Below are 13,680 nucleotides of genomic sequence, written 5' to 3'. Positions count from 1 at the left end.
CAGAGGGAAATGAAGTTCACTGGTCTTCAGCCACATCAAAACCAGAGATAAGGGGTTGGGAGCAGCGGGCAGGCTCTGCCATAGAAGAGGAGCTTTCATACAGAGTGAGGACCTGGAGGGTGGAGCTGTATGGCCCAGGAATGTGTGGCAAGAATCCTCCCTTTGGCCAGACACATATTTTTCCCTCTGAGAATTCTTATTGTCTCAGGTCCTCTGCAATTCCTCTTGTCTCAGGCCAGAAAGCAGGGTACAGCATCAAGAATTCATGCTTGCTCCCATTTATAAACTTTTTTCCTTTAAAGTCAGGTAGCATAAATGCAGTGCTAGCTGGGTTTTTTTATTCCATTTGTGGAATTTTGTGGAATTTGTACAGCTGCCTTCACCAAGCATTGTCTATCAATCTGCAGTTTCTTGAGGTATAATCCAAAAAATGCTCTCGTGCCTTTCATGTGGCAAGGAAGTCGATCAATAGCAGTGGATTATTCCAGCACGTGTATGGTCCAAGAGTACAGCACATTTGTCACTGAGAAGCAAATGAGTTTCTCCATTTGCATCTTTGTGAACCAGAGTTTTGTTCTAATGGATTTTGTTGCAGTGTTTTCTTAGGAAAGCACTTATTAACTAAAGGTTAATTTCTTAACACATGTAAGAGAAATAGGAAGACTACATAATGTAATGACTACTGTGTAAAAGCAGAAAGCCTAGTGCTGTTAGGAACAGCATGCATTTCCATTTTTATGCAATAGAAACATTTGATGTGCTAGGATTTTAAAATTATATGAACTGATACTAGTCCATATGACATTTAATTAAATGGCAAATTGCTTCTGAAGTTATGCTAAGAATTAGTATTTTCTCTGTCCATTGCATTACACCTTCTTGACTTAAAGTAGAAGCACATTTAAACTATATATCTATATATATATAGATATAGATATCACTCTTTTTCATTCTTTTCTTCAAGTAGAAAAACCCAGCATGAATACACATAAAATCCCTTTCTACCATCAGAGATTTTACTGCAGTAAACTGAAAGTTGGTGTCGATTTTATTTATCTATTTTATTAGTAATCAGTAGGTTCATTTCATCAGGGCTCCAATTTTCAGTGGTTCTTAATGACTTTCCTGGTGAAAATTTGAACAGAGTAGTCATGTCACATATTTTAGAACATATTTAGAAATTGAAGTATTTTGATTTACATAATAGATGTGGTTTATTTCAATTGTATTTATCCTGCTGTGCCGTATTGCTTCATGGGAGCAGTAGTTTTGCCAATTCAAATGTTTGTCAAACTATTCTGGATCTTTTCCAAGTGACATTTTCCACCATATGATCTGATCTGAGAGAATAGATTAATTAATGAAAATCTTAGAACTGGTGATGTTCGCAGTGTGTGCTGAAGAGAAAGATCACCAGAGGAAGATAGAGTGTTTAATTATTTGTTGTTTGTAAGTTGGAGTCACAGTTTCCTTAATAAGAACCCAGGTGTAGGTGACACTGTGCATGCTACTTTCAAAGGCTGTAATTTTTTTGTATCTTCAATATGCAGCCCATCTCTACAGCACTTTTTCAGAATACCTCCTTACACAAATAATTCCCTGCAGCCTACTCAGTCCATGGTAGACTTGCTTATGAAGAAAGAACAAAGAGAGGAAAAGAATAGTCAGGCTGACCAATGGAAAATAAACCCACAATTTATTATTTCATATATATGCATGACTCCAAAGGTGAGAATTTGATGTATGTGCTCAGATTACCTAATGATGATACAAACACTGCAGTCCCTCTCTCCAAAGCAGTTAAAGAGCAGCTATTATAAGAGATTCCAGTAAAACACATTTTCTAATGCTGTGTGTTAAATTCTATGTCCAAAGATACCAACTGGATGGATAGATAGGATCTGAAAGAGCCACAAGAAGTTGAATCTGTATTTAACATGAATCGATAAGGCTGTTCCTTAAGATTGTTGATATTTATATTTAAGTATGATCTGACATTAAGTTGCTTGCAAAGTTTGGGAAAATAAGTATGTCATTTATCACTATCTAGAATCCAGAACATCATCTGCTATTCTTTGTACAGAACATATTGTGCATTGCACCTGAGAGGGAGGCTGGGAGAAGGTACTGGTTGTGATGATTTATGAGCAGTTTTTTGACGTGGACTAGCACCCACCAGAGGCCTAAGCAAACCCACTATAGTCTGTTCAGAAAGAAGAGGAAAACAGATTTTATAAAAAATTCCTCCACAGCAAGACATTTGAAAGCTTTTATCTGCTGGAACAACACTCTTCAGGTAAAAAAAAAAAAAAAAAAAAAAAGGGGAATTGTATCTACAGCTTTCACAAGGAAAATAAAGCAGAAAAGGAGCTGTGCTCTTGTGTGCTGTTCAAGTAGTTCCTCAGCAAAACAAGTCTAGCAACAGCTGTGCTCTGACCAAAAGAGCCACTGAAGTCCCTCTCTGAGGCTGCTGCTGCTTTACCTCTGGATTCTGTTTGGGATGGAGAAATATGTAGTGAGAACTGTAATGTCTTGAAACTGTCTTTCCTAACTAGCAGAGAACTTATTCTAGCTTTGTAGCTCCTTGAGGCCCAGAGTCACCAACAGAACTGCAGGAGCTTATAGGTCCTATTGCATTTCTTACCAGTAAATATTCTTTACCAGAGGGACATACATTGAAAATTATGGTTTTTGTTTTTTGTTTTTTTTTTTTTTTCCTCTCAAAAACATGAAGGCTTTAACCAAGAAACCTCCCTGCTTTTGTAGGACTTTTCCAAAATATGACTCAGAGCAGGACTTCACAAAGCTAAAGACACAAGGCCTCTCTGGAGTCAGTGACTGCTAAGGGGCAGTGGCAGCCCCAGGTGTGGGACCTGGGGACCCTTCAGGCACAGGAAGGAACCATACGGTCCTTTATGGGAGCCCTTTTGAACTCCTTTGTGCAGTGGGAACTTTGGGCTGTCAGCTCAAAGGCTGCTTTTTTAATCATATAATATCATTAAAATGAAAATAACACAACATCATAATCAAAGGCAGTGTGACTTAAAGAGAATCCAGAAACAAAACACTGAACAATATTAAGCTGTGCATGATATGAACAGATTTAAAGCTGCCAAGACACAGAAGTCTGTAAAAAGTAACAAACATGTGAAGTCTGACATTTAAAGCCACCTCTTTATCTTTTTTTTTTCTTTCAATTAGCGATATTTTGTTACCTAGGATATTTTCTTGTGACTTATATCTAAAAACAGCTAAGCTTTTAAAAAACAAATTATCTTTAGATGTCACAGAGAGGGCACAGTAAAAATGTGTTTATAAATACATTTTCTAAAAAAAAATAGAAAATAGGAACTTCTAGAATAAAAGTTAAGTCGAGCTTGTAAAACAATTGCAGTGGCTTTCCTTTTCTTTAGCAATACTTGTTTTATGCTTGTGATAGTTGTCTTCCACTCCAACCTCTACTTCTGAATAGGAAGGAGTGAAAAATACTTGCTGAACAGCTAATTTATCAGCCTGACATCATCATCTATCAAGAGGAGAGGCCCGCTGTTAGGAAAATCAAGATTATTGGTTCAGGGGTTTTGTTACCTCTTGTGAAATGAGGGCAAGTTTGACAATCTATGCACCTGAGAGATGTTCTGGATATTTTGAGCCCCAAGTTCCATAGATCACTTCTTTTTCTGCAGTCTGCTCTGGTGCTTGCTGTCTTCATTGACTCTCTCTGACAGTCCTGCTGCTAAAGAGCCCATTCAAAGCAGAAAGGATTTGGGTTTCTTTTCCTTCACAAGCTATGAAGAAACCCACTACAAAATTTTTGTACGCATAGGTTAATCTTAGATCTCACCATATACGTTTGAGTTCAGCACCTTATAAACTGTTGCAGACTCCAGTATCTAAGGGCTGATCAGCAGGAACATACAGACACCTCCGTCAGGGGTCCTGCTGCTGAATTGTAATGCAGCAGATGGAAGCCCTAGAAGGCAAAGGGCTTTTCATGTGGTAATGGGTAACTGTGAATAAGTGAATGAGTTCAGCTCTGGTGAAGGAGGGCTCTCTGCTTAGTAAAAAAAAAAAAAAAAAAAAAAACAACAAAGAAAAATCTAATGAATAAGAATTAGGTTTTTTCTTTCCAATTAAACAAAAAAAAAAAAACCAAAAAAAACAAACAAAACAAAACAGTGATATTTACAAATTCTGTAAAAGTTCAAAACCTACTTTCTCTCTTTGGTCTTGCTGAGAACTTTCTGCTGATGTTTTTTTCTTGTGCAGGAATGTAGTGTGTACTCTAAGTTTACATCACTGTGGACTGAAGGACATATTCAAAATGTGCTTCAGATTCCAATGCAATCAAAATTTCATTCTGCAGCACAGCAAAATATGGACAGGCCTATTAATGAAAAAATATAGCTGTGTAATCACATTCAGCACTGTGCATGATGCTTGCATGATAACACTTAGTGAATGATTATGTCCAACCCTCTCAAATTTACATCTAGAGAATTCAAAATAGACAGCATTTCTACATTGTATCTTCACAACAACCTGATGACTTTGCCAAAAACTACTACTCAGTGATGAGATTAGAATTTTGCAATTTCCAGGTTGCAGTCACATTTCAGAAACTAATATTTGTTTTGATTGTTTGTTTGGTTTGGTTGTTTGTTTGTTTAATTTTTCCTAACTTGCTATGTGAAACATGCAGCAGGACATTTGCATTATGTTAAGGCAGTACAAGATATCAACATGCAAGAATGTGCATGGAAACTGGAGGGTAGATAGCAGTAGGTGATGCTTTGTGCATGTAAGGAAGGAATCCAGAGGAATCTCTGCAGTTCACCCTCTTCTAAGAAGTTCCTTACAGATCAGGGTTAGATGATCATATGATCAAGTCACACAGCTGAAAATTATATGTTTTTTCATTTTTATTTGGTTTATATTTTTTTTTCTTAATCACATTTGCATGAAGGCTTCCAAACGCTGCTGAATTGTTTTAGGACACAAGAATTCTCTGCAAATGAAAGCAGCTTCTACTTACCTGCCGCTGGCCTTGTCAGATGACATTGGCAAAACAAGTGGGTCACTGACTTGATTCTGTCAGTGCTGATCTGTCACACCTAGGAAGTTACCAGCTTTCACAGCCCTCCACTTGGAAGACTGATATTTTGGCAGTATTTTTTCCTCAAATGTGAATGGAAAGAACCGTATTTAATTCCTGTGTGCGAGATTTTGATTGCATCTGTCTTGACCTTTTATAATTTCATTTTGGGACATTAACATTACAAACAAATGGCATACTTGTAAGTGTGTAGGTATTGCCTAGGTATTTCCTGTACATAAATTGTATAAATAGCTTACATTGCACAGTAAAAAAAGTCCCACACTTCAGTGCATTTGACATTTTCAGTCTTTTGGCCCTCAATATTACTAGATGTTGAGCATGGCTCTCAAACACTTCTATAATATGTCTTTGAGAAATCTTCTAAAAAGAGGTTGCAGAGCATTTTTGATTATTACAGTTGCTGCCAACAAAAATGTTTGCCCTTCACTGAAGAATCTGTCAAATCAAAGGTGAGGAAGGTGCTCTGGTGCTGTACAGGAACTTGTACAAGTAACGGTGCAAGTGGAATCTCAGCTGACCACACAAGATGGCATTTCAGCAATCACAAAAAAAATCGCTATTTTCTAATTACAACTAGCACGTTCTTAGCAGGCTGATGTTTTTAATGAGAAGTTATTCACTCGGAATTTCCTTTTTTTTTTTTTTTTTTTTTTTTTTTTAATGTTTGGAAGTTAGACAGTGCCCTCTCCTGGGCATAGGCTCCCACAGCAGTAGTTTGCAAGGCGCTGCAAATGTCGACAATTCGTGAAAATGAACACAAAATCTGTATTGTTCTGCTCAAGATATTTGCTGATTTCAAGGAAGAACACTTTGTTGTGGTCCCTTCTTGCATTCTGCTCTGCTTGGAAGCACACTGTGCAACAAAAACAGGTCTGAGTTTGGATGGCAAAGAGCTTTTTATTAATTAAATTTGAACCCAGTTGGCTTGAGCTGAGAGTGTCTTTATCACAGTGAGCAGCAGGAGCATGTAGTGCTATACATTCCAATTTTTACAAAAATAAACTCAATACTGTAAGTGCATGTTCATCAGAAAAAAGGGTGATGGAGAAGTTGAATTTACTTCTTATGTGTTCTCTTACATGTCTTTATTGCATTATTTCACAGTTTAAAAAATTATAATTATACTGAGAAGTCAAAAGTTTTATTTTTCTCTTTATGCTTTTTTTAAGTTGTTTTGATTTTTCTGTTTGTTGTTTTGATGGGATGCCAATAAAAATAGCAACACTATAAGTTTCACTTAATAATTCTATTCCGATGCCTTTGGATTTTTCCAGGGTCCATTAAAAAATATAAAGTAAAACAAAAAAAAAAGCACAACAAACAAACCAAAACAAAGCAGTTTACCCTGGAGGTAACTTGAATTTACATCTTACAGCAAAGGGGACAGAAATAGATTCATTTCCCTAGTAATTTAATTGAAAACATTAAGTAAATTTAAAATGTAAAATTAAAATCCTTCAAAAACAGACTGTAAAACTGTAGTAATCTAGCATTTACAGAAAAATTTAAACTAATGGCATAGAAAATATTATATATCCTTTCATGAAATTTATATGACTTTCAGATCTCTCCTCTAGTTTTTCTCAGTGCAGAAAACACATGGAGAGAAACAGTTGCCTAAGGTTAACTGTGAGGGATTTCTATTAATTGATTGACAAGATGTTTATACCTTAGCTTAAAGATGAAGCAAAGCAGCTCTTGTATTTATTATATGTTTCATGTTTTCTACAAATCTGCAGACTTTTAAAAGCAGATTGTCCCTACAGAGCAGCTTCTTGGTGCCACAATAGAGATTGTCTGTCTGCTCACTTCAAAGCTGAACTCCTGGGGAAAAATGCAGCCTCTCCCAGAGCACCAGCCCCTCCTACAGCACTCACTCACTCACTCACTCACTCAGTCACTCACTCACTCACTCACTCACTCTCATGAGGACAGCTCTGGAGTAGAGATCAAGATGTGCTCCCAAAATACTCCATCCATTCATAGCATGGCCCTGCAGTCAGGTTTTATTTACATGTGCCTGCAGCTGGAAGCCTCTTTGCTTCACCAAGGGAGCTCTGTGCCCTCTGCATGAAGCTGTGAGTCCTGGAGTAACAGACCCCCTTATTAATGGTCACAGTTGGTCATTAGCTGGTCACTGAATCTTCCTTGATGGCCAGCTAATGAACATCCCACTGGCTTCTTGTGAAGATTGGTCAAGATAGACAGTACAGGTAAATTTATAGCTGAAGCATCAGCATGTTAATGGCCTACCCTGAGCAACTGCAATCAACACAGTACTAAAAAGTGGCATTACATCCTTCCTAATTTATTTCTCACTTGCAACCATTTCATGTTGAATGGAGACTTCAGATTCTACATTTAAAGATATGTTTGCATGTTTTATTTAGGGGGAACACTTCTTTAAGAATTTAATAAAGAAAACAACCTTAATCTTAAAAACTCTTTTTTTGATAAATTTTGCCCTTATCAGAAGATGTTTATGTTTAAAAAACAAATCTATGCTCATAATATTCATCTATAAAGGGCTCAGAAGCCCAGCCAGATCAAAAATCATCTCTCAGGGGTACCTGTTAGCTGCAGGAGCCTGGAGAGCTTTGATGGTTCAGCACCTGTGGTGTCTAATCTCTGTGAATCATGGATAAATTGGCCAGAAGTTACAGCCTCTCTAGCTGTGATCTTGACAGCTCTTAAAAGCTGTAAAGTTTCAACCAAGCCTTGGCTTGGTAGGAAAGCTCTGGAAAAAGCCCAAGAAGTGGCAGTGATGCATTAGGTAGAATTCTGAGTCTGGTAGATCATGCCATAGGGGTTGTCCAATTATCACAGAAACCTACTTTGGCTTTACATGTGCAGGTACCTTCTCCCATTTCAAGAGTGCACAGATTCCAAGACATTCATAATCCTTTAAGGTTTATATTGTCATTTTCATAAGTTCAAACATCATAATTATGATGCAAAACCAAAACAAAAGCAAACCCCAAAACCAAAACCAAACAAACCCACCCACCCCCACCCTCCACTTGGTATATATCTGCAATGTAACTATTGTAAGAATAGTTTGCATGGCAAGGAACCAAGAAATTTATCATGTTCCACTACAGGTTTTTATGCATTCAACGCACTTAAGTGGCGTTCCCATGCCCATCTCATTCCCTTCAAATGGCTTCAAGATTTAAAAAATCTTTCCCCCAGTGATTGCACTTCTTGAGCCATGAAGAGATTGAGAAATTGTGTTTCCAGGGAAGTGTCCTGATCATCACTCCCTGGAGTGTGAAAACAGGAGTTATGCTTGTCTTTAGAAAGAGAGGTTTTGCCCTCTCACTGAAGATACTCTTCTTATATTTGTCAATTTGCTCCAGAATAAGTGAGATTATTAAAATTTCTCATTATTCAGAGATTCCATTTCATAGTTTTTGATTATGAAGGAGACCCTTCTCTCCATTCTAGTTTCAAGTACTGGACTACTCCTGTCTCCTTAGCAGACATTGCTTGCAAAAGGTATGATAGTAACCAAACCTTCCTGAAATGACTAAAAGAAAATGAGATCCTAAAGTTCCAAAACAGATTGTGAAAGTAGCAGAAATGGTATTTGCCTTGATGCTGCACATTTGGAACACAAATATTTGATTCTGTACCTTTCATGGCATGGATGTGAGAGTTCAAGCCAGACAGAGGAGTCATTTATAAGACATTTATTTAATAATTATTTGTTTTCTTGCTAAACAGAATCCTGCATTTATTTTCATACTAAAAAGTAAATATGAATTCAAATATTAATGTTGTATGTTTAAGAAGGACCAGGTCCTGACCCAAAATAGTATATTTTTGAAGAAATCAATTGAACTCAGATGGGCTTATGGCATCTTGGTACAGATGAAGTAGTGCTAAAAATGCTTTTCTCTTATTTTTGGCCAGGAGCTGTGGTCTGCCAGTCCAAAAATTAAAAACTGAAAGTGTCATTAAAATATGAACTTGGTCTCAGCAGTAATATAAACTCCAAGGAAATATTCTCTTCAGGGGGGAAATGACCACTTCTTAAACCACTTCAACACTTCCTTTAGTTACTGTGTAATTATCCCCTGAAGGAATGCACGTGGCAGTTTAGAAGAGTTGGTGCATGTTGAGACAAATCTCTTCACAGCAGTGAATGGGAGATCTTCAGCTGTGTCTGTCCTCTTGCTTTATCCAGTCTTACCACATACAAAGGGTGTGCAAGTTGCCATTTCGATCCCTGCATGTGCTCAAGATAAAGCCCAAAGCCAAGCAGTGCAAACACAATGTAAGGTTCCCTATGAAAATAAACAAAGTGAAGGCATATTAGTTTTTTAAATCCTTATTATGATGATTAAATAAGTAATGCTGTGCATATATATGAAATTTCTGCTCCCTGCTGCATGCTCTGCTAATGGTTCTTCCCATTCTAATGGCTTATAATGTTCAGAATTAGTTCACATGAGCTTTTTTTAAGTGTCAATGCTTTAAACTTTTCTGCTAAAGTATAGCGATGAGCACATGTCTTTCTACCAGATATCCCTTGGGAATGGAACTCTACAGGAATATACCAGCCTCTTTGCAGAAACCATTGCAAGGTTGAACTAACACAGATGTAATTGCATGTCTATTTTACCTAACTTTTATCTTTTTCAGAGAAAAAATAGAAATATTTTGTTAAGTTAGCTCCTTTTGAAAAGCCATAGTCTCTGATATCCTTATCAAACAGAAAATGTATTGAAAAGTAACTAATCCTGTTTTTACATATAATTTAATTTAGTTTTTATTGTATTTATTTTCAGAAAATGTATTGTGTCAAGACAAGCAGATACTCTTGGAAACATTCAACAGCAGCTGGAAATTGAGGAGCTCTCTGAATATTTTGGTTTTTAAAAAGCAACTGACTTAAAATTTTTAAATGAACATATTTTCTTACATTCTTTTCAACAGGTGGTTCTGCTAATCTAACCTGCAGAGCATTCTTTGGATACAGTGGAGACGTCAGTCCTTTAATCTACTGGATGAAAGGGGAGAAGTTTATTGAAGATTTGGATGATAATCGAGTCTGGGAAAGTGACATTAGGTAATAGGAAAAGGATTTGCTTTTTTTCTCTATATTTTTTTGATAGTTAATGTTATACTTTTTATCACAGACTAACCAAGGAGCATATTGGGTCTGATCTGGTTTTTATTGCAACATCATCCATTTGCTTTTTGACTCCACCAGTAGAGTACAGAAAAATGCCCTCTTCAGCCAAATCTGATGTTAGAGACTTGCAAAAGCAGAATAGCTACCCAAAAAGAGTTGTAGTGTTGACCAGCTGGAATTTACCTAGTGACTTTTTAAAAATGTGGCAATCTACAAAAACAACTATGAGGACACTTAGTAAGATGAAATTAAAAAAAAAATCTTCATAAAATCAGCTCAAAAAAGTATTTTCAAACATGAAACCTTAAATAAATGGTGAAGTTTGACTTCCCTTTTGGAATGTTTTGATTTCTTCATGAAAAAAACCTGAGTTTCCTGGGATGGTATCTGGCTTGTCAAAGCCAAGCATCCTGTTATGTGGGCTGCTTATATCTGCTGAAATACTTGTTTTAGGTAGGATCTGGCAATTCATGGCATATACTTCTACTGTTTCTAAAAGTCCTGTCTCATTTAGAAATTAAGGACAAATGTGGATTCTTATTGAGAATTACGTGCTTGACATAGCATACTAAATCCTATCCAATACGAAATATCTGCTTGAATCTGAAGAGATTTCTTTCTCATTTATAACTCTGTATGTGTGAATATCACTGTTTCTATGTATCACAGAAATTAAAATTCAGGCAAATCTTAGTGTGCATGTCATGGTTTAACCTCAGCCAGCAAGTAAATTCGACACAGCCACTCACTCACTCCCCTATTACCCCCCTGAGGTGGGATGAAGTATCAGAATAGAACCTGTAGGTTGAGATAAAAAGAGTTTAATAATTGAGACAAAATAAGAGATTATAATAATATCAATAATACTAATTATAATAGTAAACATATATTACTAATAATAATTGTAAGGAAAATGAGACATAGAGGAATAAAACCCAAGAGAAAGAAATTATGCACAATACAATCACAATTAGCAAAATCAAGTAGACCGCAGTGACTTTCAAGGTCATCATCCCTAGACACAGGCAAAAAGGAAGTGTATTTCACCCCAGTGTACTTCAAGTTTATTCTACAAAAGTCAAGACCAATACACTAAATGGCATGTGACAATAAGATCAGCTATATTTTGTGTTTAAAACTTTCCCAAGTCCTTCAGCCAGTGACTTGCCTATCTGATGACTGACAAAAACAGTGTCAACAAAACTGTTACAACTTTCTTGTTTTGTGGAGGGAGGAGCAGAAAAGCTCATTTCCACTTCATTTGCCAGGCCTGGAATAATTTGTCATTTGCTTTCCTGAGTTCCTGAAACTACTGATGGTCTTGTTAAAAGGGAAAGAAAGTAATGGGAAGACAGGTGGAGTCTTAATAAGGAAGCCTTTTATTTATAATCTCTATGAGCTAGCAGCACCTGGTGTACCAGTTCTTCCTACTGTTTGATAAAACATTATCAAATTTTATAATGCATTCTAGAAAATTATCTCTCCAACCATGGCATAAACACATTGTTCCTGAGTGGCATGTTGAAGAGCCTCAGAAAAAGGACAAATATTGTGTGTGGCCCAGACTCCTGGTGTGACTCTAAAACCCCAGAATAACTGTTTTCAATTTTCTCTCTTCTATCATTCCAAGACCCCCATGGATCAGAGTTTCCATCAAAGTGTGCAATGATATATATCCATGTGCATATCATTCTGCTTAAAAAAGATAATGAACTGCAGCTCTCATTAACATTTACAAAGCCAAACCTCCTCATTAGAAGTGAGGAAGAAAAGGGCATGATATAATTAAATTAAGATTGCATCGAACCATGACCAAATTTGAAGCCAGAGAGTTGTGAGTTGTAAGTAGCATTGTTATGTCATGATTATCTAAAACTTCACTGTGGTACAAGCAGAACAGCAGCGATGGTTGTTTCTTCTCAGGGTTCTCAAGGAACATCTCGGGGAACAGGAGGTTTCCATCTCACTGATTCTTGACTCAGTCGAAGAGGCAGACCTAGGAAATTATTCCTGCTACGTCGAGAATGGGAATGGACGCCGGCATGCCAGTATTCTTCTACACAAAAGGGGTAAATATGCAGCTTTTCTCCATGAAAGGGTAAAGTGTAGGGGTGGTCAGCTTGTAGAGATTCCTTCTGATGCAAGCATGAATTTTAGCTTCCTAAGAATTAATAGTCAATGGTTATTTTTCCCCAGGAATTTGTATGACTTGCAAAATAAAAGAGAAAGGATGTTGTTAATTATGGCTGTCACTAGAAAAAAATACAGTAACACCTTTTAACTAGATCTCTATAAAAAATGCATTTAATAATTCATTAACTTTAAAATTAATGAAGGCTCAATAGAGAAAAAAATCATAGGAAACCACAGGTGATACAATGCTAATAATTTTCTGCAAGAAAAAGAAATCAAATTTTAGGAAAACCAAAAACAAAAGCCTTCCACTTCTATCAGAAATGCCACCTAAACCCCATTCCAGGGGGTTCCTGCATAGCCTGACATGGACATTTTCCTTCCAGCACTTTTGTTGGAAACCTTTCTGAAATGAAACATCATGACAGAAGCTTCTAAGAACCCTCCTGTTTCTCCTCACTGCTCACATCCCATGATCCCAGCCTGCCTAATGGCCACAGCTGTCTCCCACTGAGATAATTGCAAGGAGATGGAAATTGAAGCTCCCAGACCCACTTTGTCCACTTTACCTCCCAGAGGGGGTCCCACATCCCTGGGATTGACACTCCCCACCCTCATGCAGCTTCCTGTTGACTTCAGAAAGCAACGAATAAGCAGAAGCAGTGTCTGCATTTTGCTGACATTCCTGAGCTTTTTTAGACTGTTCGTAGAAGTGAGCAAACCAGGATCTTACTGTGGTGCTGAAGTATTTGTGGCATCTCAGTTTCTATCAAAGCTGTGATATCTTTCTTAAATTTAGTTTTGTAGCATGCAAAGGCTGTCTAAGCTTAGAAGGAAACCACTGATTTATGGTGTAACCAATTTATTTAAACATTTTGTTGGGTACCTCCAATTACTTGAATAGAACTTCATTTGTAGCCATTTTTCTAAACTCTTGTCATTGGTTCTTAAAAGATGCAGATGTGAATTACCAGATTTTCTGCTTAGCCTGACATTTGTCATATTTTCTTGAATTTCCTGAGATGAGAAATTAACTTATTAAGTAGTTGAACCTCAACAGTATACCAGCTAGTAGTCATATTCTCTGGTTCAGAGACATTTGAACCCAGAGCAAGAGCTTAACCCAAAAAAACCCACTGAAATCTGACAGCATGCTCCAAATAATCAAATTACTTGATGGAATACTGAAAAGAAAAATTTTTAAAGGTCAAATTACTTTAAAACCAATATTTATTTAACTGTTACCTATTAAGTCACATACTGATGGCTAGTCCTTAGTTTCTCTTCC

The 13,680-nt window shown here is 36.9% G+C and overlaps 1 protein-coding gene across 1 annotated transcript in view; it reads left to right on the top strand.

Annotated features, from left to right (window-relative positions):
* Nucleotides 1–13,680, top strand: part of IL1RAPL1 (interleukin 1 receptor accessory protein like 1) — a 665,062-nt gene that overhangs the window by 627,880 nt on the left and 23,502 nt on the right. The window contains exons 7-8 of the mRNA XM_053969631.1: nt 10,061–10,193; nt 12,183–12,328. Coding sequence (XP_053825606.1) covers nt 10,061–10,193; nt 12,183–12,328 — 279 coding nt within the window. The remainder of the gene's footprint in view (nt 1–10,060; nt 10,194–12,182; nt 12,329–13,680) is intronic.

Source organism: Vidua macroura, chromosome 2, assembly GCF_024509145.1.
Source record: "Vidua macroura isolate BioBank_ID:100142 chromosome 2, ASM2450914v1, whole genome shotgun sequence".
Lineage (NCBI taxonomy): Eukaryota > Metazoa > Chordata > Aves > Passeriformes > Viduidae > Vidua > Vidua macroura.
The sequence above is the reverse complement of the archived record's forward strand: the minus strand, read 5'-3'. Positions and strand labels throughout refer to the sequence as shown.